Here is a 25095-nt window from a genome sequence, read left to right on the forward strand (position 1 = left end):
AGAAAGAGAAAAAGAGAAAAAAAGAAAGAGAAAGAGAGAAAGAAAGAAAGAGAAAGAGGAAGGAAGGAAGGAAAGAAGGAAGGAAGGAAGGAAGGAAGGAAGGAAGGAAGGAAGGAAGGAAGGAGAGAGAGAGAGAGAAAGAAAGGAAGGAAGAAAGAAAGAAAGGAAGAAAGAAAGATGCTAGGGCAAATAACAAAAGAAGATTTACAAAGAAGTATAATTAATATTTGAAGAAAAGAGAGAAACATAATCATATAAGATGCTCTACTTAAGCCACAGAATGTAGAAAAATTGTGGAAGATAAAAACAGAAACAAAAAACAAGGGCAATAAATAAAACATAGTAACATATATGGTGAATATTATTCTAACTATATATATAATTGCCTTTAATATGCATGATTTAAATACACTCATTAAAGACAGATTGTCAGAGTGGGACAAAAAAAAAGGCTCAATTACATGTTGTCTACAAGAGACGCACTTTAAATATAAAAACACATACAAAATAAAAGGAAAGATATAAAGAAAGGTATAACATTTTAAAACTAATAAAAAGAAAACAAGAGTAGCTAAATTAATTTCACACAGTGTAAACTTCAGAGCAGGGAAAAGTACTAGAGATAAAGTGAAGCATTACATGATAATATGGGTAAAAAGGTCAGTACAACAATAAGACATGCAATCTTTAATGCATATGCACCTAACAAAATACATGAGGCAAAGTCTAATAGATCTGGAAGGAAAAATAGATGAATCCACTATTACATTTAAATGGTAAACACCATTCTAACAGCAGTAAAAAAGATAGAGCAGGCAGAAATTAGTAAGGACAAAGTTGAACTAAAAAACACTATTAGTCAAAAAACATAATTTGCGTGTGTGTGTGTGTGTGTGTGTGTGTGTATTCCTATAACCAACAACGGCAGATTACTCATCATTCTAAAGTTCACATGGACATTCTCCAAGATAGACTACATTCATGACCAAAAAGAAAACTCTTAAAAATTTGAAAGACTATACATCATCCAATATCTGCTCTCAAATTGTAACAGTAAGATAGCTGGGAAATTCCAAAATAATTGGAAATGTAAAAACACACTTCTAACTAATACATGGATTGAAGACAAAATCTCAGGAATAATTTAAAAATATTATAAACAAAATAAAAATCAAAATGTAACTTTTCTTTGAGGGAAACCTATAGCATTGAATGAAATATTAGAAAAGAGAAAAGGTCTAAAATCAACTATTTAAGCTTCTATTCTGAGAATCTAAACAGAAAAGAGCAAAATAAATGTGAAGTAAACAGAACAAAAGAAAAAAATTAAATTACAGCAGAAATAATAAAACAGACAGCAGAAAGTCACCATAGAATTAGTATCCAAACCAAACCCTTGTTCTTTCAGAATATTAATAAAATTGATAAGCCTCTAGCTAAACCAACTAAGTAAAAAAGAGAGAAGTTACAAATTATTATTGTCAGGAAAAAAAAGGAGATATCACCACAGAACCCATGGACATTAAAAGGATGATAAAATAATAAAATAATATTATGAAAAACTGTGTGCCCACAAATTTGATAAATTAGATGAAATAAATGAATTCCTTGGTAGATCCAATCTGCAAAAACTCATAAATAAAGAATTAGAAAATCTGAAAAGGTCTATGTCCAATAAGAAGATTGAATAAAAAATTAATAAACTTTCTAAAGAAAACAAGATGGGTTCACTGGTGAAGCCTATCAAACATTTAAGGAAAAAGATATATCAATTCTCTGTAATCTTTTTCAGAATATAGAAGCAAAAGGAATATTACTAACTCATCTTATGAGGCCACATGATCCTAATATCAATACCAGGTGAAGTCATTAAAAGAAAATAATACTAGATACCAATATCTCTCATGGACATAAATGCAAAAATCCTTAACAAAATATTATCAAATTCAATCCCATGGTATACAAAATAAGTAAATGCCATAGTCAAGTGGAATTTATCCCAAGTATGCAAGGCTGTTTCAACATTTGAAAATAAATTAGTATCACCATCAACAAGCTAAAAAAATAAATAAATTATCATATCATAGATGCAGAAAGGCATTTGACAAAATACAGCATTCATTCATGATTTTAAAACACATTCTGAAAACTAGGAACAGAAGGAAATTTTCTCAAACTGATCAGAAACAAGGCAAGGATGTTCCCTGTTAATATTTCATTTCTATATCATACTGGGAGTCCTAGTTGATGCAGTAAGAAAAGAAAATAAAATGTATTCAGATGGGGAAGAGAAAAATTAAACTTTTTCACAGATTACGTAATTGTCTATGTAAAAAATCCAAAATAATTGACAGAAAAGTTGGAAATAATAAATGATTGTTACAACGTTGTGTATACAAGGTATATAAAACATCAATCATTTTCTTAAGAATAATTTGAAATTTAACACTCAACACCATTTACATGAGGACTCAAAAAAGAAATACATATGTATAAATCTAACAAAATCAATATAAGGTCTATATGAAGAAAACTACAAAACTCTGATGAAGGATATCAAACAAATTGAAAAATAAAGATATTCTATGTTCATGGATAGAATGATTCAACACTGTCAAGATGTCAGTTCTCCTCAGCTTGATCTATAGATTCAATACACTCCCAATTAATATCCCAGAATGTTATTTCATGGATCTTTCCAAACATATTCCAAATTTATGAGAAGAAAAGCATCCAGAATTGTCAATTAACTCAATATTAAAGGTAAAGAACAAAGAGGACTGACACTATCTGACTTTCAGACTATTATAATATTACAATAATGAATACAAGGTAGTATTGGTGGAAGAACTGATAAGCAGATCAATGGAATAAAGATCCTAGAAAAAGATCCATATAAATATACTAAACTGATCTTTGACAAAAGGAGCAAATGAAATACAATGGGGCAATGATAATCTTTTCAACTAATAGTGCTGGAACAACTGGACAGCCACATGCAAAAAAATATCTAAATACAAACCTTAAACTGTTCAGAAAAATTAGCTCATAATGATTCATAGGCCTAAATGTAAAACACAAACCCATGAAACTCCTAGAACACAATACAGGAGAAAACCTAAATAATCTTGGGTATGGTGATGGCTCTTCAGACACAACACCAAAGATATATTCAATAAAATAATTTATTGATAATATGGGCTTTATTAAAATTTAAAACTTCTATTCCGAAAAGACAGTATCCAGAAAATCAGAAAAAAAGCCACATATCAAGAGAATGTGTTTGCAAAAGACATACCTGATAAAGGACTGTTTTCCAAAATATACAAAAAGTTCAATATTCAACAATAAAAAAAAACCCAACAATCTGAATTAAAAATGCACAAAAATGTTGAACACCTCAACAAGGAAGATATACAGATGGAAAGTAAGCCTATGAAAATATGTTCAACATCATATGTCATTAGAGAATTGCAAATTAAAACAACAATGAGAAACCACAACATAACAAAAGGAAATAGTACTGTTTTGGGGCAAATTCAAAACAGTGATGACAAAAATTCCTGGAAAAGTTGTGAAGCAAAAGAAACTCTCATTCCTTGCTGGTGGGAATACAAAAGGGTACAGCAAGACAGTTTGGCAATTTCTCATAAAACAAAGCATATTCGTACAACAATCACACTTCTTGGTATTTATCCAAATGATTTGAAAATTTATGCCCACATAAAAACCTGCACATAATTATCTAGTAGCTTTATTCATAGTTTCCAAAATTTAGAGGCAACCAAGATGTTTTTTAGTAGATAAATTGATAAATATGTGCCACATCCGGCTAGTGGAATGTTATTCAGCAGTAAAAATAAATGAATCTATCAGTCATGAAAATACATAGAAGAGGGCCAGGTGCGGTGGCTCACACCTGTAATCCCAGCACTTTGGAAGGCCGAAGCGGGCGGATCACGAGGTCAGGAGATCAAGACCATCCTGGCTAACATGGTGAAAACACTTCTCTACTAAAAACACAGAAAAAATTAGCCGGGCGTGGTGGTGGGCGCCTGTAGTCCCAGCTACTCAGGAGGCTGAAGCAGGAAAATGGTGTGAACCAGGGAAGTGGAGATTGCAGTGAGCTAAGATCGTGCCACTGCACTCAGCCTGGGTGACAGAGAGAGAGAATACATAGAAGAACCTTAAATGCATATTACTTGGTGAAAGGAGCTAATCTGAAAAGGCGACATACTGTATGACTGCAACTACATACATCCTGGAAAAGCCAAAATTATAGAAGAAGTTAAAAAAAAAAATAGCAACTTCCAAGGGTTAATCAGGGAGAGAACCGTGAATAGGTAGAGAAAGGAAGATTAGGTAGAGAAAAGAAGATTTTTAGTGCAGTAAAATTATTCTTTTAGATATTAAAAAGGTGAGCACATGTCATTACATATTTGTCTACACTCTTAGAATGTGCAACACCAAGAGTGAACATGTAAACCATAGACTTTGGGTCATAATGATAAGCCAATGTAGTTTCATCTGTTGTAATCAATTCACACTCTGGTATGGGATATTGATAATAGGGAAGGGTGTAGGTTGGGGTGGGGCAAGGAGTATATGGGAACTCCCCGTACTTTCCGCTCAACTTCCCTGTGAACCTAAATGTACTCTAAAATAAAGATAGTTTATTAACAACAACAGCAACAAAGGCAATAAACAGATGCCAACCCTGAGATCGGGTGGACATTGAAACCTCAGGAAGAGTTTTTAAAATAGCTATTATAACTCTCCTCCAAGAAGCAAGTGATACCCTACTGAAAATAATGAAAACATAAGAGTACTTAGCAGCAAAGTAGAAACTTTAAAGAGTGAAGGCTTCCTAAATTTGTTGAAAAACATTCATTTACCGATGGAAGATGCTTAATAAACTCAAAACAGAATGAATTCAAACAATATTATGACACCATACTTCATAGTCAAACTACTGAAAAGCAAATAAAGGGAAAAAAGATCTTACTAGCAGCTAAAGTGGTACATCAAGCACATGATAACAATAATGTGAATGTGAACTGTGCATCAGAAACACAGGGGCCAGAGACAGTGGAACAACATTTTTACAGTGCTAAAATAGTAAAACCGTCAATTCAGAATTCTACTGTCAGTGAAAATATCCTTCTGTAATGAAGGCAAAAGAACAACATTCTCACATATAAGAAAACTCAAGAGATATATCAATAGCGTATCTGCTGTACAAGAGATGTTAAAGAAAACTTTTTAGACTGATGGAAAAGTGTACCCTAGAAAAATATGGAGCTTCAGAAATAAAAGATAAACAGAAATAACAAATATTTACTTAGATATAAAATTATATTTGTATCTTAAAAGCTTTAAAACATTTGATTCTTTAAAGCAAAAATCATAACATTTGGTGGTATGTTCAATATATACAGGTCTAATAAGTATGACAACTATGCTATACAGATCAGTATGACAAGGAGATGGAAAGGTTTCTACATTACATACATACAATGATATATTATTAGCAATAAATACATCATAAAATTTTGGCACAAATTTTAAAATTCTTATAAAAATTCCTTCTTAAATAAAAAATATAGCAAAAATCCAATAGGTAAAACAAAATGGAATACTACAAAATATTCAAATAAACCCTCAGCACCAAAAAAAAAAAAAAAAAAGACTGGAGGTAGGAAAGCAAGAACAAAGAATCATAAAACAGAGAGTACAAAGAAAATACAAACAATAAGATGCAGACTTAAATCCAGCCATATCAATAACAAATCAATGGCATAATGTAAATTACATGTTTCTAGTTTCATGACACCAATTAAAAGGCAGAAATATATAGACGGGATAAAAAAAAGACCCCCCAATAACCTGACTCTAACAGGCACACTTTATGCAGACACATAATTTGAAAATAAATGGACATAAAAAATACATAGCATTCAAATTGTAGGTTAACAAGAAAAGGAGTGGCCATTCTAATATCACATAAAGTAGACTTCAAGACAAAAAATACTAGTGGAGATAAAGACAAATATTTCATAATAAAATGTGACAAGCAGAAAGATCCAACAATGATAAATGTGCATGTGCCTGAGAATATCGTATACGCAGCAAAAAATGGCAAAATGAAAAGGAAGATACACAATTCTACAATTATGGTAGAAAATTTTAACACTCCTCTATGACTGATAGAACAAACAGACAAAAAAATAAGAAAAATAAGAAAAGATCTAACTGACATTTATAAAAGTCCGCATCGAACAATTTCACAATGCTCTTAGTTTTTAAGGGCATTATTACATTAACTGAGACAGACTACATGTTAGACCATATATCAAATCTCAGTAAATCTAAATGGATTGAGATCATACCAAATTTATTCTCAGAAGACAACAGAATTAGACATCAATACCAAAAAACTAAGAGAAGGTCAAGTATCTAGACATTAAACATCACTATATAATTAGTGGGCTAGAAATAAAATAAAAAAAGAAATTGAAAATTATTTAAACTAAATTACCATAAAAACTGACACAGTAAAATTGTGGTATGCAGCTAAACCTGTGTTTAGAGAGAAATGTGTAATTTTAAATTTTTATACTGGGAAAAATAAATCTTGAAATAATAACCCTATCTTTTGAGAGGCTAGATAATTTTTCGTTTTCAAATTTATGATAGAAAAAAATAATTATGAAATATAAATGAATCTGTTAAGAGTGATAATTAACAGAGCCTGAAACTGGTTTGTTGAGAATACCAACAAAATTTTCAAGTACCTGTTCAAATTATTGATCTGGGGGAAAATAAAAATTATTAATATCAGGAATAAAAAGTAGTTTTCCGTAGAAAATTTAAAGACATTAAAATTTAAAACAATGAAATGCTACAAACAACTTTATATGAACAAATCCAACAACTTAGTTGAACTAGAAAAATTTATTGAAAAAATAAAACAACACAATCGACGCAACAAGAAACATAAAAACTAAATTAACCTGTATCGAGTAAAGAAATTGAATATGTTAAAACAATTTTAAAAAGAAAACAGGGCCTGAAATTTTCACTGCTTAATTCTATCCTGTATTCAAGAAGGAAATAACATCAGTAATATAAGAAAGTTTTCAGAAAATAGATGAGGAGAGATCACTGAGCAGATGAGTTTATGATGCCAGGATAATGCTATCAAAACCTAACAAAGATATTATCAATATAGATATTCATAGACTAGTATACCTCATTAATATAGACTAAAAATTCTTAAAAATATTTTAGAAAATGAAATTATATGTTATATTAATAGGATAATATACTACATGACTACAGAGGACTCTATATACATTTAAGGAATGAAAAGTTGTTTCTAAATATTTGAAAAATCAATCAATGTAATTCAACTTACTAACAGGAAAAAAAAACCTACATGATCATTTCAATAGGTGTAGAAACAGCATTTTACAAAATTTAGTACATGTTTATGATAACAAATTATTTACGAAACTAAGACTAATCGTAAATTTCAAACTGATAAACAGCATCCAATGAAAACTTTCAGCCAACATCATACTTAATGCTGAAAGACTGAATTATTTTCCACATAAGGTCAGAAAAAAAAGTAAGAATACCTGCTTAAACAAGTTATATTCAATATATATAAATGCCATATTCAATATATATCCCATTGATTGCCATAGGATAAGAAAAACAAGTAAAAAGCATAAAAATAGAAAACTTGTGAAATGGTCCCTACTTTCAGATTATGTAATTTTTTACATTAAGAAAACCCTGAACTAATAAATGAATTTAACAAGGCTATAGGACACAAGGTTAATACGAAAAATTGTGTTTTCTATATTAGCAAGAAAATATTCAAATATGACATTAAAAACAAATTCATTTACTGTAGTACTAAAAAGAAAAATACTTAGGAACAAATTAAATAAAAGATATCCAAGACATTTACCCTGAAATCTAGAAAACATTGTAAAAAAATTAAACAAGAACAAAATAAATGGAGAGTTATACTATGTACAGGAAATAGAAAAACTCCGTGATTTTTCAAAATTTCAATTCTCTTCATTATGATCTGTAGCTTAAATGAAATCCCCATTAAAACTACAACTTTTTGTAGAAATTAATAAGCTTATTCTAACATGTGTGTAGAAATGAAAATGAGCCAAAATTAACTACAGCAATGTTTTACAAAGAACAAAAAGTAGGAGTATTTATCTACATGACTTAAAAGCTTTCTGTAAAACTATAGTAATCAAGATATTTTGGTGTTAGTAAAAAAAATAAAAGAATAAATAAAAAAAGGTAGAGAGTTCAGTAATAGGTGCACTAATTGGTAGTCAATTAATTTCTGTTTTAAAGACCAAGACAATACAAATCATGAAAAGAAAGTCGTTTCAGAAAAATGTGTAGAATGAACTGGATATCATTATGTAGAAAACAGTGAATATTGACCTTTACCTTACATTATACGCAAATATTAACTCAAAATGGGACATGACCTATGTGCAAATCCTGAAACAACAACATTCTGACACTAAAAATAGAAGAAAATCTTTGTGATCTTAGAGTAAAAGTTTCTTAGAACACAAAGAGTGTAAAACATAACAAAACTGATAAATTGAACTTTATCAAAATTAAAAGCATTTACACTTTGAAAGACGCCATTAAGAAAATTAAAAAAAAAAAAAAAGGCAAGTCACATACTGGAAAAAATATTTGCAAACATTTATCAGACAAAAAATCTATATGCATGATATTTTGTAAAACTAAACTAACTCCTTAAACTAAAGACAAGCAGCTCAACTTTTTTAAATGGGCAAAACATCTGAAAACACACCTCACAAAACAGTATGCATAAATGGCCCACAAGCACCTGGCAAAATGCAAACATGATCAGTCAAGAGAGAAGTGCAAATTAAAACCACAATGTAACACTACAATGCATCTAGCTAGAATGCCTAAAATGAAGAAGATTGAACATATCAGAGGTTGGCAAGGATACATAACGACTGGAACTCTCATATACTGCTGAAGAAGGTATAAAATGGTTAATGCCACTTTGAAAAATAATTTGACAATTTTCTTTTTTTTTTATGTTAAGCATGCACCTACCAAATAACCCATTCATTCCACGTCTAGGTATTCAACCAAACAAAGCAAAATGTATACATGAAAGTTCATAGTGGCTTTATAGAAGCCATAACCTGAAAGCAACACAAATGCCCACTAATAGGGTGAATATGAACACATTTTGGTTTAGCTATGTGTTAAAATCCTACTCAGCAAAATAATAATAATAATAATAATATTAATATTAAATACAAAAAATATTGTTAAATCTTAAGATCATTATACTGAGTAAGAACTGAATTGTATGTTATATAAATAAGACAACATGCTACATCACCAGTAGGGTCTATAGACCTCTAAGGATTGAAAAGTTGTTTTTAAATATTTGAAAAATCAATCAACATAATTCAACATACTGTTAATAACAGGGAAAAGAAAAATGAGTTAAAATGAGTTAAGTTAAAATGAATGCATCCAGTATAACTCCATTTGTAAAAGTACCAGAAATGCTACAGTGATAAAAAGCTAATTAATGATTGTCTGGGGTTAGTATAGAAGAAGGAATGAATTATAAAAGGTGATGAGGAATCTATTGGGTGAGATGGCAATGTTTATTTTATTGATTATGATGATGGTTTCACAGTTGTATACATCAGTCACAACTGATCAAATGGTATACTTTTAATATTTGCAGTTTACTGTGATTCAATTATAACTCAATAAATTTAGAAAAAAATCACAAAAAAACATGAACTAAATGCATCTAGACTGGGAAAAGTGGATAAATGGAAAGGCTATCTGCATCTTATAACATTGTTCTACAGGAGAACTATGTCTAAAATTCAACTTTTAAGTGTGTATCTTGGATAATATATGCATTAAAAAGATATATGGACACCATAAAACAATAATCAAACTCTTAATGGCTTTTGAGGTGGCTTTACTTTTGGCCATCTCAAAAGCTATCTCAAAAGAGTTTGATAATCTTACTTTTTTCAGGCCTTGTAGAATTATCAAATAGCATAGCTTTTATAAATTATTATTCATTGGTTTCTCCATAGAAAATTATATTCAAAATATTTTCTGAGTAGTTTGAAAAAATGTACAATGTTCATCACAAAGCTTTTCTACTCAAATGGCCGTCATATGTCATATTTTACTCATTGCTTCAATGAAATAAATAATCTCCCCGAAGATGGCTATTTGTTAAAAAATATAAAAGGCCTGCAATAATCTGTTTTGATTATTTTAAAAAAAGAAAATAGAAATAACAGTGTTTTTAAAACTTGAACAATGGCTATAACTTGCTATTTAGTAAAGAAATTTTCCTGTTTTAAAGACTCCAAAAATAATTGTATTGATAATAAATACAAGCAATACAATTCTTCTAATTTAGTTTTCCTCACATCTTTGAATCTTATCAAGCAGGAAAAAAAATCAAGGCTGTTGATTAGTGTTGGTAGGAATTTTTTTTTTTTTTTTTTGGCTTGCATGGAAATACTCATTAAGTCAGACCACGTTCCACTTATTAAGGTCTGCATTCAGGTGTTACCTCTGTCTAGAGGGGACAAATGTATCTAATCTCTACAAGGTACTTTGTAAAAATGCAGTGGCTCAGAAAAGAAGTACTGCATTTAGAACACAGACAGACGGACCCATGAGGACTTTCAGAAGACAGACAGAGGGACCCACAAGGACTTTTGACTGATAGATGGGTCACTGTTAGTCGCCCATATCAAAAGTATTTGAAATATCACAGTTGTAAAATCATAAGAAAAATAAGTTATAATAATGTTTGTAAAAGTACACATTAATGAATAATTAAGTTAACAACATACAACCACATTTATATTACATATGTGTGTATGTGTAAAAATCTATATGTATTTATATTTATACTAGTATCTTAAAGACTGTACATACATCGGCTCATTTTTTCTATAAGTCCTATGAGGAAGATTCTGTTATATCTCCCATATGAAACTGATATGGAGTAATTATACAGAAAAGGTTGAATATTAAGCTATATGCTGGGATTCAAAATCAGATTTTTGTCATCCCCAAATCAATTCATGTACTCACTCTGCTATGCTGAAATTATAAAATCTGAATTATGAGTCTATATGCTCATCTTGTGATGAGCATATGATGAGCATAATATGTAAACTATAATTGTTCAAACTTTAAAATCATCTTCAGCTTTGCTTTTATCTGTATAAAGTTGAATTCTAAAAAGTCATTAGATTGGAACTCAAATATGACCATGTTTAGTATTTTTTACCATAGTAGTACCATTCTATTAATGCAGGGTAGTGTATACATGAAATTACATACACTAAACAAATCTGCAACTAAATCTGACTTATACTATATATATATATTTTTTTTTTGAGATGGAGTCTCGCTCTGTCGCCCAGGCTGGAGTGCAGTGGCGCCATCTCGGCTCACTGCAAGCTCCGCCTCCTGCGTTTACGCCATTCTCCTGCCTCAGACTCCCGAGTAGCCGGGACTACAGGCGCCCGCCACCACGCCTGGCTAGTTCTTTTTCGTATTTTGAGTAGAGACGGGGTTTCACCTTGTTAGCAAGGATGGTCTCGATCTCCTGACCTCGTGATCCGCCCGTCTCGGCCTCCCAAAGTGCTGGGATTACAGGCTTGAATACTATGTCTGAAAAAGTGACATTTCTAGTTTTCAGACTAATAAATCACTGGTATTATATTATCTTCATCATCACAACTATTTATAAAACAGTAACATAATGTATAGACAGTACAATTTCTCTCTCCTGTCATTTTTAGTTTAAATTCTATGTGTTTACTTGCAAAGAGTCATAAGTATATAGGTACTATAATATAAACCAAAAATAAAAGGAAATACATACTTGAATAAGTTTTTATGAAAAGATATATTAACATCAGGTAGAATGAACTAATTTTACAAAAGAGTGAGAATTTTAAATTCGGACTAAACATCTATATACTTGAATTACTTATTTTCTTCATGTTCTATTTTCAAGTGGAAAGAGACCAAATTGTTACTGAAATTTCATATATACATACAATACTATAATTTAGAAAGAAAGACCTGAATCTTATATCTGATGGCTATTTGAGTATATGAATTAGATAAATACTAAATTTCATCCAATTCAAATACTCCTACTCTAAAGCAGTCTCAATATTTTTAGTAAGTAAAAATAGTTTCCCTCTATAACTGGTCAAAGATTGTAAAAGATAAACCTGAGAGAGTAAGTTCTGTATCCACTAACATTTTATAAACTAACTGCACTTAATAGTAAGTAAATGTTCTATTTAAAACTTCACAGGGTTTCATGAAACTCTAGTATGCGAAGCAGCTTAATAAACTTATTTTTCACTATTCATTGTCATATTCGCTAAAGGTTTCATTAAAGAATCCTTTCAACATTACTTTTCTTAATGTTTTAATAGTTTCTCCAACTAAAGAGCTGGAGTTACTCCAGGATTCAGAACATGGCTATAATATTACAAAGCTAAGAATCAATTTTTTAAAAAAGAAAGAAATTCCATTGATATTGTTCTTCTCTGTCTTATACATTTATGTTCCTGGAAAATAAGGTGTAGGTTACAAAAATAAATTATAATTTATTCATAATTCACATGAAACATATTTATGAATAGTTTTATTTTCAAAAGAAGGTTTTTCAAGACTAGAAATTATATTAATATTTATTTATTGAAAGACTAAATAATTGTTTATCATCATGTGCATGTAATCAATGTTAGATATTGGGAGATCTGAGAATATATTTCCATTATATACTACTCAAATCAGTTTATCATTTACATAATCCAGCATGATATGGTAGTTTAAAATATTTTATATAGAGTTAAAGGCTTAGGTACACACTAGTGGATAAAAGTCAGAAATAATAGTATCTCAAATAACATGGAACTTTCACAAATGTTAATTGTAATAAAAATTTTAAATAAAACTACACTGTAGGTTATATATATAAGTACAGGAGCGAAATAGTCTAGCTGACACTCTGAATGAACATTGTTCTGTTTATGAAAATACATACTGTCTGTATGTTTGTGTGTATATATGTGTGTGTGTGTACACATGTGTATATGTATATTCACACATCATAAAATATAGCAAATCTCCAGGTGAAACTGTCTATTAATTTGTAATATGTTACACAGCTTTACTTTGTTACACCTTGACAAAGAAATGACTCAAATTGTTTACAAACAACCACCAAAATAATAAATAATGTCTGGAGAGTGCATCCTTTAATTGTGTCAGAATTCAGATCATTTATTCTTTTAAAAAATGACTAAATGAAAATTAAAGCATAAATTGCCATATCCAATGATTGGAGAACTAAAAGAATGTGATTATCATAATTAGTGAAATATAATTAGATGGAAATATCTTACCATGATCTTTACATTATGTTTTAAAGTGATTTATAAACTTAAAATTTATATTTTGCAATATGATCTCTATTTTACCATAAAAAAACATTCACAAAGAACAGAGGAAGGCAAAACATATGGCTTGTATATACATCTCTCTAAATTAACCTCCCATAGAATGAAATGAAGAAAGTGTTCTTTTCTGCAAAGAAAATAATACAAAGTACTAAGAGTTAAGCTGTTTGTCCTTTCCAGGAGAATAGCATGTCTGTGTTCAAATCAACCAATCCCTGTAAATGTTTCCCAGGCGTTACAGTCACCATTGTCTGGTCATTCTCTTACTGAAGAATGGAAAACATCACCACTATACTCACACAGGAAGAAACTAGGTCACCCTTTAGAGTTTCAACTTTGCTTTACAACATATTGCTATAAAGCAGTATTTTTACTGTTGTTAACCCAGTTCATTTGATTTGTCAATATTCAGCTTAGAGTTTGATTTATTTTTACCTCAAAAACTTCTTCATCCAAAATCCTTGTTCCAAAAACCGTGATTCCATTGGTATCAACAATTGCTCTCTCACTTCTATCAAGTGGTTTCGTGGTTTTCTTCTTACAATCAACAATCATTGTCACAGTTTTCTTCTCCACGCTGATTGCTACCCGATGCCACCTAAAAAAGACAAGTAATTCTTTTGTAAGCTTCAAAAAAACAGTGGTTGCCAAAGCAGTATTCACATTAAAATACTGTGCATTTTAAATTATAAAAATGAACTGAAATCAGACAAAAAATGTAGACTCATTTATTAAGCAGCCGGTTAACAGGTGACTACTTACTCTTTACCTAACAGTGCTACATACTCAAAGGGACACAAGCAGCATAAAATGCACAGTAGAATTAGCTGTCTGTGCTGATAAGGAAGTGCCCATCCTTTGCTTCACTTTGTGTTGTAGTAACAAAAGCTTAATCTCACTGTGTCCTGATGAAGGTATTTGATAGAGATTAGGGTGGGATATGGGGTAAGTAATAGTTTCCAAGTACGTAAATGCTTTCTTCCAAAGTGGAATTCCATTTAAAAAAAAATCTGCTCTAATGATCCCCTGAGATTGACTGTAAAAGGGTATGTCTACTAATTGAATGAGTGCTCCATCTAGAGCAAGTCAACGTCCTAATTGTAAAACACAATGTGCTTCTCTGTCTTTATTCACATTTATTTCAAGTGCTTTCATTATTTTTCCACTTTAATTTCAAGACAGTTATAGATCACTACTGTAGGCAGGATCCAAGACTGAGACACAATATCTTTCCTTCTTTCCAGGGTTGGCAGGAAGTGGAAAACTGAAAGAAAACATAGTCAACACATGTGTGGAATGAGAGTCTCAATTCACTCTGCAGCTACTGCTCCAACTAATTCAGAGCAGTGATGACAGGCTTGGCTGGGGAGACATGGCCAGCCCTTTGGAAACGCACATTCCCTAACCATACTGTAAAATGGTGGGTTTTATTAACAATGTATGGTGCTAACATAAACCATTAAATGAAGCCCACTCAGATTCTGCAAACCAGTCTGGTTTGTATTTTATTTTTTTTCCAAATGAAAAGTGCTAGATTAATATTCCAGAAGAGTCTAGGACTAGATCCATAAAATAAAATACCCAAAAAGTTGCAGGAGCCTTCCTAAAATGTCTGTTTCATGTGACTTGGCATGGTGACCAAGTGTATTTCCATATACACTTAATCTTTGGTCTTTCCACTAGAACATTCAACTGGCATAGGTGTCTGCTTGGTATGAATTGAGCAAAGATTTATACAAGGAGCTACTTAATAGAGTGAGAGTAAAATTTACACATACTTCATGCCAAGAAATCTGTGTCTTCACTTAAACCATTCCCAGTATTATAGGTATGTGCTTTTCATTAACAGAAAATAAACACAATTTCAATAATTAAAATTGATTAGAACTCTAAACTTGATATTTTTGTTTAATTAATGTAGGCTGTGATAATGATATGTCATAATCATGGTATCATATATAATATTCAAAATACTAAATTAACATTTAGCCTTAGAGGCATTCTTAATTATTCTCTTTTTCTCATGCTACACACTCCTATAGTCAGAAAATTCTATCAGTTCATAAATTCGAAAGTATAAACAGAATCCATTGTGTCTCAACTTAGTCCAAGCTGCCATCTCTCACAGCTAGACTCCTAACTGACCTCTGCTTCTACTCTTATGCAACCAGAGCCACCTTTTAAAAATATAAGTCAGATCAAGGGCCTGCATTCTTAAAAACTACCAAATACAACACTCACAGTAAAAACTGAAGCCCTTACTCTGCTTCATATGAGGGTCCCCTAGCCTTCTATAACCTCATGAGCTCAGACGCTCCCTGGATTCCCGGCATCCCAACCACAAGGATGTCTTTGTATTGCCCCTTGCACAGGTTCTTCACTCTGGAAGGATTGTTCTTTCTCCATATCCCTACATGGCTGTACTCTCACTTCCTTTGTGATTTTGCTTAATGCAACCTCGTCAAAAAAATATGAGTAAAACCTCATGTTTTACTTTAAGGATTCATTCATATTAAACTGCCCTATCTAAAATAGTACACTCTACATTTCCTACCTTGATTTATTTTCATTCACAGAACTATCAGCACTTCAAATATTTAAGCTCCAGGAGTGGAGGAACTTCACCTGGGTTGTTCATTGCTACAACTGCTGTGCTCTACAGACTGCCAGCCAAGTGGTGGCTAATAGATAAGTACGTATGGAATGAATGTTCATTCATGATGAATGTCATGATTGTTCTTGAAAAAAATCAGGCTATGCTTAAATACCAATATTTTTGCATCTAAATTATTATGTCAGTTGAGCTCCACAAATATGTCGCATTTTAACAGTCTCAAGTAAAAGTATAGGACCTATCTAGCACACAGTAAGCATTTAACTAATTGTTATTGAAGGCATATACGAATGAAAAAAATGAATACTACTAGTTATGAATTATATTCAATATAGTATCAAGATAATATTTTACTACTGTGATATATGTAAATATAACTTCTTATTCTGTTTGATAATCAATTAAAAATATTTATTGAACATCCTCCCTTTTTTTGTTTTTATTTGTTCATGTTTTACTTTAAGGATTCATTCATATTAAACACTGCCTGTTAGTTTTGAATAGAATGTGGTCTGGGCTGCAATAAATTGAAGTTGTTTTTTTTCTTTTTTTCAGTTAGGAAAGTAGGATTAAGGAAAAATAAGGTGTGAATAATAAGATAAGTTCAAAATATTTTCTACAATTATCAAATATAGACTAAACTCAGTATGGAGTTTGCTAACAGTCAAAAAATGAAACACGATGTGCTATTATATCTAATTTGTTCATAGGATAATAATGTAAATTAGTTGTAAAAGCCTGTTTTTTTTTTTTGTTTGTTTGTTTGTTTTGTAACACTGAGACTTGAGAGTTTCTCTGTGGTCCTGACAAAAATGTAATGAGTGTCAATGAGCGAGCACTGCTACTTCCTTCTTATATTTCTGACCAAATGTGCTATTTCGGATGAAGTTTTTTTAGAGGTCTGGATTCAGTGATAAAATATAGAGTAAACTTAATAAGCATAAATTTCTATTTAGCTGCTCCATAAGTGAAAGGGAATGACCACTATGCATAATTCAGAATTCGGCATGATTTGCAAAGGAGTGCAGTGCGAGCCTGACTTCCTGAGTTCAAACCCCATCTCTATCACTCTCCAACTATATGACCTTAGGCAAGTTACTTAAACTCTCTGAGCCTCAGTTCCCTTACCAGTAAAATTAGTTTATTAACTTTACTTTCTTAAAGGAATCAAGAGAACTAAATGAGTTAACAGTGTATAAAGAGCTTAGCACGTGGCACATATCAGTACTCTATAATGCTTCCTCTGATCTCCAGTATTATTAGTAAAACGTAAGTCGAATTAGATCATTCTTCTGCTCAAAAAGCCTCCAGTAACTTCCTGTTTCACTCAGAGTACAATCCAAAGTGCTTACAACCTCCTACAATGTGTTATACCATCTGGCCTCCCTCTGCTTCTCCATCCTCATCATCCCACTCTTCTCCTGCCATGCTGGTATCCTTGATATTGCTTGGAACAAATTGTCCACACCCTGGAATCAGAGACTGTATTTGCTTCCTGCTTCTCCTGGAACACTAGGCTTTTAATTATCAGCATGGCAAGCACTCCACCTTTTTTACATACCACTTTCTTAGTGGGATTTGGCTTGATCTCACTTCTTAAAACTGTACCCACCCCACTGCCACACCCTATCCTCTTTACTGCTCTCTTTTTCTTTCTCACTTATTATCACTTGCTATACTATTTATTAGTGATTTATTTTGAAAGCATTGTTGTTTCCCTGTACATACTATAAATTATGTCTTTATGTATTTTGTGCTCATTTATTTATCACCAGCCACTGGAAAAACTGTATCATACTTCATAAATATTTGTTAAATGACTGAATAAAAATAATGACATCAGCATAGTTAAAACATTGTATTATTTTGTGACTTACTTCCCATCAGCGATGTTAACAGTTCTGAAGAGGGGATAGTCTTCTGGGGCAGGTTTTCCAGTGTGGTCTTCAAACAGAAAAACAGGTGATCTTCCAACCTCAACACCAATTTGCTGAATACCATGCTCATTATATATAGATAAAAGGAAAGACTGAATTCCCTTTTTTGGTTTCACTGTAAATAATATTGAAAAGTCTTCTGGAAAAGGTCCACCTGAGAAGAAAAGGCCAAAGAGTTAGAAATTTCCAACGTCCAATTTCTACATTGTTCCTAGATCACTGTAGTATTTTTGAACTTTCTACCTGGCCTTTATAAATCAACCAACTTTGAATAGTAAACAGATTAATAAATAAATAGGGGTCTTCTATTAAGGTTTCTCTTCAATTTTTATCCAAGCTATAGTCAAACTTTAAAGCCACTCACTTAAAGCACTTAAAGCACAATGGCTATATGAAATTAAATTTGATTTAGGCAACAGGATCATGATACCAGTAAATATCAAACACATAGCCAGTACTCTTAAAACACTTATTTAAGTACTAATTTTGGCATAAAGTTTGTATGTTTTGGCTTTGTCTAGTCTGTAGCCATACATTCCCACTTTAAAGAAGCATTGTAATGACCCAATTTACAAATGTATTATTTTTGTTGTTTCTTTAAAAGCTTAAGAGTTTTCTATTGGTTCTTAATATCAAACAATGCAGTTTCACTGCCTATTGGTTCTTATTAAAGAAGTGTATGTCATTATGAGCCAGAACTGTAAGGTAATTGACTAACTTGATTTTAAATTCAAGAAGGTAGAATCTGTTTTTCTTTCTTTCTCTCTCTCAATCATGTGCCAAATATCTAGCATACAGTGTGATCTACATTGGTACTTACAAATATATCATTTAAACAATTACCCTAAGTATATCTCAAATAATTAAGCAAAGAATACTGATATTTTTATAAAACACTGCATGTTAAGTTGTGGATTTTATTTTTCAAAATAGTTTTGCAAATATATCTTATTTGATCCTCTTACTACTCTGGCATATAAATAAAGCAAGCATTATTATTTGAGAAATGAGATGCTTTTAGTTTAAAAGTTGTCTTTTTACAAAACCATTGGGTATGTGCATGTGTAATCAACAATATCTAGCCCAATATCAAGACCTTCCTTTTTCAATCCATTCATTCCAAATTCTATTACAGGCAGTAGTATAAATCTATAAAAGAAATATGAATATGTCTGTCTTGGATTCAAGTTCAAACAATCGTAGATCAGCAATTCTACCACCAAGAATGTATGTGGAGAGGATGCATATGTGTAAACGTATTATGCTTTCAAATCACCAAACCACTATTTATAATAGTAAAATTTTAAAATAAGCTGCAATGATTGAAACTGGTTAAATAAAATACGAATATGTATGTAATAGAATCTTATGAAGCCACGCAGTAGAAAGACGTTTTATGAAGTGGAAATTATTAAAATGTATTACAAAAGAAAAAACAGCAAGAGGCTTTAATACATTTTTATGCTATAAATGTATGCATAGAGTAGTTAACTGGAAGACAGTACAGTATCTCAAGTGAAAGTTCTGAATCTTGTCAGATCATTTGGCTCAAATCCCAGCCCTACTACATCCAAATAGGATTACATTTAACTAAAAAGCATTTACAAAGCAAAATAAAAAATTAACAAATGAAGAGACAACCTATAGAACAGGAGAAAATATCTGCAAACTATGCATCTGATAAGGGGTTAATATTAAAAACATGTAAAGAACTCAAACAACTCAATAGAAAAAAAAAATCCAATTAAAAATGGGCAAGATGTCTGAATAAACATATCTCAAAGAAGACATACTAATGGCTAATGGGTATATGAAAAAAATGTTCAACATCATTAATCATTAGCAAAATGTAAATCAAAACCACAATGAGCTATTACTCCACTCCAGTATGAATGACAACTATCAAAAAGTCAAAAGATAAGTGTTGGTGCAGGTGTAGAGAAAAGGAAACAGTTTCATACTATTGGTGAAAATGTAAATTAATACATCCATATAGAAAATAGTAAAAAGTTTCCTCAAAACATTAGAGCTAGTGCCATCAATCCGACTACTGAATATACATACAAAGGAAATGAAATCAGTATGTCAAAAACATATGCACTCCTATGTTATATTATCCATCAATCCTACTACTGGGTATATGCACCAAGTAAATGACATCAGTATGTTGAAGGGATATCTGCAGTCCAATATTTATTGCAACATTATTCGTAAGAGTCAATATATGGAATCAACACACCATCTCCTAGCCACGTGTTCTTAGCAAATAAAATTCTACTTGCCCTTCCTATCCATTGACTGGCCTAATAATTTAATCTGTCCCATGGAACTACTGTGGAAATTATATGAGACTGTATCATAAAGAAAGCAGTCAGATAATGTTGATTATATAGCTTTTATCACTTAAATATATAGTATTAAAATTAATTATATAAAATTAATGATTTTAAATAACTACCACATTGGAATGCAGAACACACTGACCCTGAGATAATGAGCCAAAGTATAAAAATTATAACCTGTAATCTGAGTATTTCTAAAGGTTTTTAATTGGTATATTTTTCTTTGTTTTCTTCTCTTCAAAATTCCCATCCCTTTATCTATTAAGGATGCTTTAAGAAATACAGCAGAGTGCACATAAATAGAAAAAGCAACTTACCTTTTTACTTTTAATTTTTTAATTCTATTTTTTAAATATTTTATGAACTTAATCATTTTAATTTTTTTTATTTTCAAAGTCACAAAAAAGTTCATTTTATTCTTTATATTTTCAGTTTGTTCTTGTTCACCACAAAGTATTGCAAAACAGAAAATATATTGGAAGAATCAGTGAACAATCAAAATAAATGTATTTCTTTTTTTTTTTTTTTTCGAGACAGGGTTTCACCGTTTTTTGAGACGGAGCTCGCTCTGTCACCCAGGCTGGAGTGCAGTGGCCGGATCTCAGCTCACTGCAAGCTCCGCCTCCCGGGTTTACGCCATTCTCCTGCCTCAGCCTCCCGAGTAGCTGGGATTACAGGCGCCCGCCACCTCGCCCGGCTAGTTTTTTGCATTTTTTTTTAGTAGAGACAGGGTTTCACCGTGTTAGCCAGGATGGTCTCGATCTCCTGACTTCATGATCCGCCCACCTCGGCCTCCCAAAGTGCTGGGATTACAGGCGTGAGCCACCGCGCCCGGCCAATAAATGTATTTCAAAGTATTTTAAAATGTCCTTCCATGAAAACTGTACTGTGCTGTTTTGTAACGTTTAAATCCCTTGATTTATATTTGTTTCCTCTTGTTAGAAAATAGTTTCATATGAAGATAGGAAACTCAAATTTTCTCAAGCAGAGATAATATAGGATAATATGAAGAATTTAAATGATAAATCGCTGCCGAGAAGATCCCAAAGTGCCAGAAAGGACCATTTGATAACATAAAATATATGGAGCAGAACAGACCTAGATTATATATTGACCACAATGTAACTTGGTCAACTCAGAGAGCCTCTGTGAAATTCAGTTTCCTCCTCTGTTAAATAAGGATGAGAACACCCGTCAATCAACCAATCATAGATAACTGGTATGTATCAAATGGAGGCAAGCACAGTTAACAAGTTACTTGCTCTGAAAATATGAGGCTCAAAAATTGTCATTTCACCACTCAATTCCCTTTCTCCACATTATCATTATTTCTAGATAATTAGTGTTATTAGGTCAATTAGTGCTCTCATGGAAGGAAAAACAAATATTCAGCAAGTACTTTTCAGTACCATTATGAAAAACTGCCAGCTGATATTTAAAAAAAAATCTCTAGTTTCAGTAGAGATAACTGTGAGATGTGACTAAATTTTCTCATATTTTAGCTAAGAATGACATGCAAAAATAAAGCAAAATTTATTTTCAAAAAAAAGTATCTCTTTCAACAGAAACATTTACCTTAATGTTAGGAAAACCTGCACTAAGTATGTTTAAATCCAAATGTCCATTAAATTAACTTCGGTAGTCATTAAGGGGAAAGATTCCGTCCTATACCCTCGTCACGATGAATAACCTCTATATGATTACATGTAGAAATAGGCTAGATATAAAATGCTGTCTCCATATATTATGTTCTAACAAAGTAATGAATTACTAAATGCTCAAATAAGCATATTTTCACAGAAATGTGATTGTGCTGAATTACGATTGGCAATTATTAAATTATTTGTTATTTTCATTACATTACTTTGGTGACCACAAAGTATTTGGTGTCTGATATATGAAAGAATTGCATTTTACCATATAATTGGGCATTATCTAACCTGATAAAAATACTAATTAGTAAAGAAATACTAAAAGTAGTATTAGTAGTAACAAAAGTAGTAATAATTTTAGTAGTAATAATAATAAAGTAAACATACCTGGAAATAACTGTTTTGTTGGGGCACTGAGTTGTGCTTGCTTTGAAACTCTGTAAGCAGTATCTGAGCCTTTAGAATTCTTTCTGTTTGTGCAAAACCCCGTTGTTTTTGATATTCCCTCTGGAGAATTGTGAAAATCTAGTGCTTTTAGTACATCAACTGGAGCAGCTGAAAAATAAGCAAACAATAAAAAAAACTAGAACTGAACAACTATCTGATATAACAATGAGTATTTTTAACACAGGATAATATGTCATTTCATACCTTGAATCTATTTATCACTTGCCATGCTTCCCTAACATTTAGGTGGGAGTTTGGGGAGTGGGGCAGCAGGTAGTAATATAAACCATAACAACATTCTCAGATTCAAAATATCTCAAATCTGTAATCAAATTTTGGTTAAGCAACACAGAAGGGGGGTGTGTGTGTGTGTGCACGCGCACGTGTGTGTATACAGGCATGTGTGCATCTGGAATTTAAAATTTCATATATATGAATTTATAAACATTCATATGTATCTTGATTATAATTCACAAAATATTTAATAATTCCAAGTAATAACATTATGTAGAATTCAAGTGAAAGTTAGCATTTGTATTTCATTTTCTAACAGAGTTACTAATAAACTATTCATAATCTAAACAGAGGTGATTTTGAAGATTCAAATTTACAATGGATATTATATAAACACTGTAAAATGTGCACCTACTTAGTCATTTTGTATACACAAAGAGAAGTTGAAAGAAAGGTGTTAAAAAAATAGGCAGCACAATACAATGCCTTTTTTAGTCCTTTCCTGTGTTAATTATTTACAAATTATATACAGGTACAAATGCATGTGCACAAAGGTTTATGTATCTATCTATATGTAACTTATTGATTTTTATTCTCTCAACTTACCAATTACTTCATGGATATTACTACATACTTCATGATTTAGACTGAAAGTCCCTAAAGATGAATAATTTAGTAATTGTGCCCCTCCACATTTTTATGTAGCCTTAGATTATGTAATACTAGGTTATTTGTCAGTGGAAGCATAAATTTCCCAAACCTAATTCATTCGAGGTACTTGTAGCTACTCTGAAGTGGTCAATATAGTATATGTTTGGAAACTTAAACTTTCCTTTGTAAGTGTGATCCATTTGTATAAACATCTTTATTGGGCTATAATTCACATACCATACAAAACACCTATTTAAAAGGGTACAGTGGGTTTTGGCATATTATACTATTATTATTTTTAACTGTGATCAATACATATAACATTAAATTTGACATTTTAGGTTTTTTAAGTGTACAATTCAGTAGCATTAATTACACTCACAATATTGTACAACTATCATTCTTATCTATTTCTGAAAATTTTTCATCAACCCAAACAAACTTCATCACCATTATGCAATAACTCCTCATTCCTTCCACCTCCTACCCCTGACAACTTCTTATATACTTTCTGTCTCTAGTTCCTCATTCAAAAAATTTCATTTAAGTGAACTCATACAGAAGTGCCATATGACACAGCAATTCCACTCCCACGTATATGCCCAAAATAATTGAAAGCTAGGACTCAGCCAAATATTTGAACACCAATGTTCACTACAGCATTATTCACAAGAGCCAAAAGGTGGAAACAATCCAAGTTTCTTTCAACAGATGAATGGATTAACCAAAAGTAGTCTGTATGATGAAATACTATCCAGCCATAAAAAAGATGGCTGATACATGACACAACATGGATTAACCTTCAAACAGTACACTACATGAAATATGCCACTTAGAAAAAAAAAAACACTTTATCATTTTTAGATCTTCAAGTTCTCTGGTCCATAATTACATATCTATTTAGGTCACTAAGCAAGTCAGGACATGAATAATGCAGTTCAAGTATTGTTATAAAAACAGACTTTAGAACCCAAATTACTCAATGTATAGTAAGTCCTCACTTAACGTCCTCGATAGGCTCTTGCAAACTTCGACTTTAAGCAACTGAACTTTAATGAAACCAATTTGACCATAGGCTAATTGATATAAACCAAAGTTAAGTTCCTACAGTCTATTTCCAGTCACAAAAAACACCACCAAACTTCTAAATAAAGACTGAAAACACTTTTCATATTGAACATTGAACTAAATGTGAGCTATACATACACTTAAGAACGATTAATGAAAACAAAATAATTATCCAATTTCTGGTGAATCAATGAATGACGGTGGTCATAGTAGGGCTGGGTTAAATTAAGGTATAAACGTTCAAAAAGTGAAAATTGTAAGGAGCATGTCCTCCCACATGCAGTTCAGAATCAATCACAAATATGATGAGCTCTGGGTGCTTTCGTACTGCATTATTTATCATGTGCATTTGGATAATTATGGTATAGTTTATACATTTTTATTTGACAATAATTTGTATTCATTCATTAATTTGTTCATTCATTTTCTAAACTGCTTATCCCAGTTCAGGGCCCCAGATGGTTGGAGCCCAACCCAAACACTCAGGACACAGGGTGGGAACCAGCCCTGGACAAGACACCATCTCATGGTAGGACAAACATACTCACTCAACCAGACTACGACCATTTAGAG

General features: G+C 31.6%; 1 protein-coding gene across 2 annotated transcripts in view; it reads right to left on the bottom strand.

The window, feature by feature from the left end:
• Positions 1-25095, bottom strand: part of COL11A1 (collagen type XI alpha 1 chain) — a 218411-nt gene that overhangs the window by 170102 nt on the left and 23214 nt on the right. For both annotated transcript variants that reach the window (XM_031651327.1, XM_031651330.1), the window contains exons 2-4: positions 22510-22677; positions 18069-18282; positions 14013-14175 (exon numbers count right to left, since the gene is read on the bottom strand). In XM_031651327.1, the coding sequence (XP_031507187.1) occupies positions 14013-14175; positions 18069-18282; positions 22510-22677 (545 nt within the window). The remainder of the gene's footprint in view (positions 1-14012; positions 14176-18068; positions 18283-22509; positions 22678-25095) is intronic.

This window comes from Papio anubis, chromosome 1 (genome assembly GCF_008728515.1).
Source record: "Papio anubis isolate 15944 chromosome 1, Panubis1.0, whole genome shotgun sequence".
Classification (NCBI taxonomy): domain Eukaryota; kingdom Metazoa; phylum Chordata; class Mammalia; order Primates; family Cercopithecidae; genus Papio; species Papio anubis.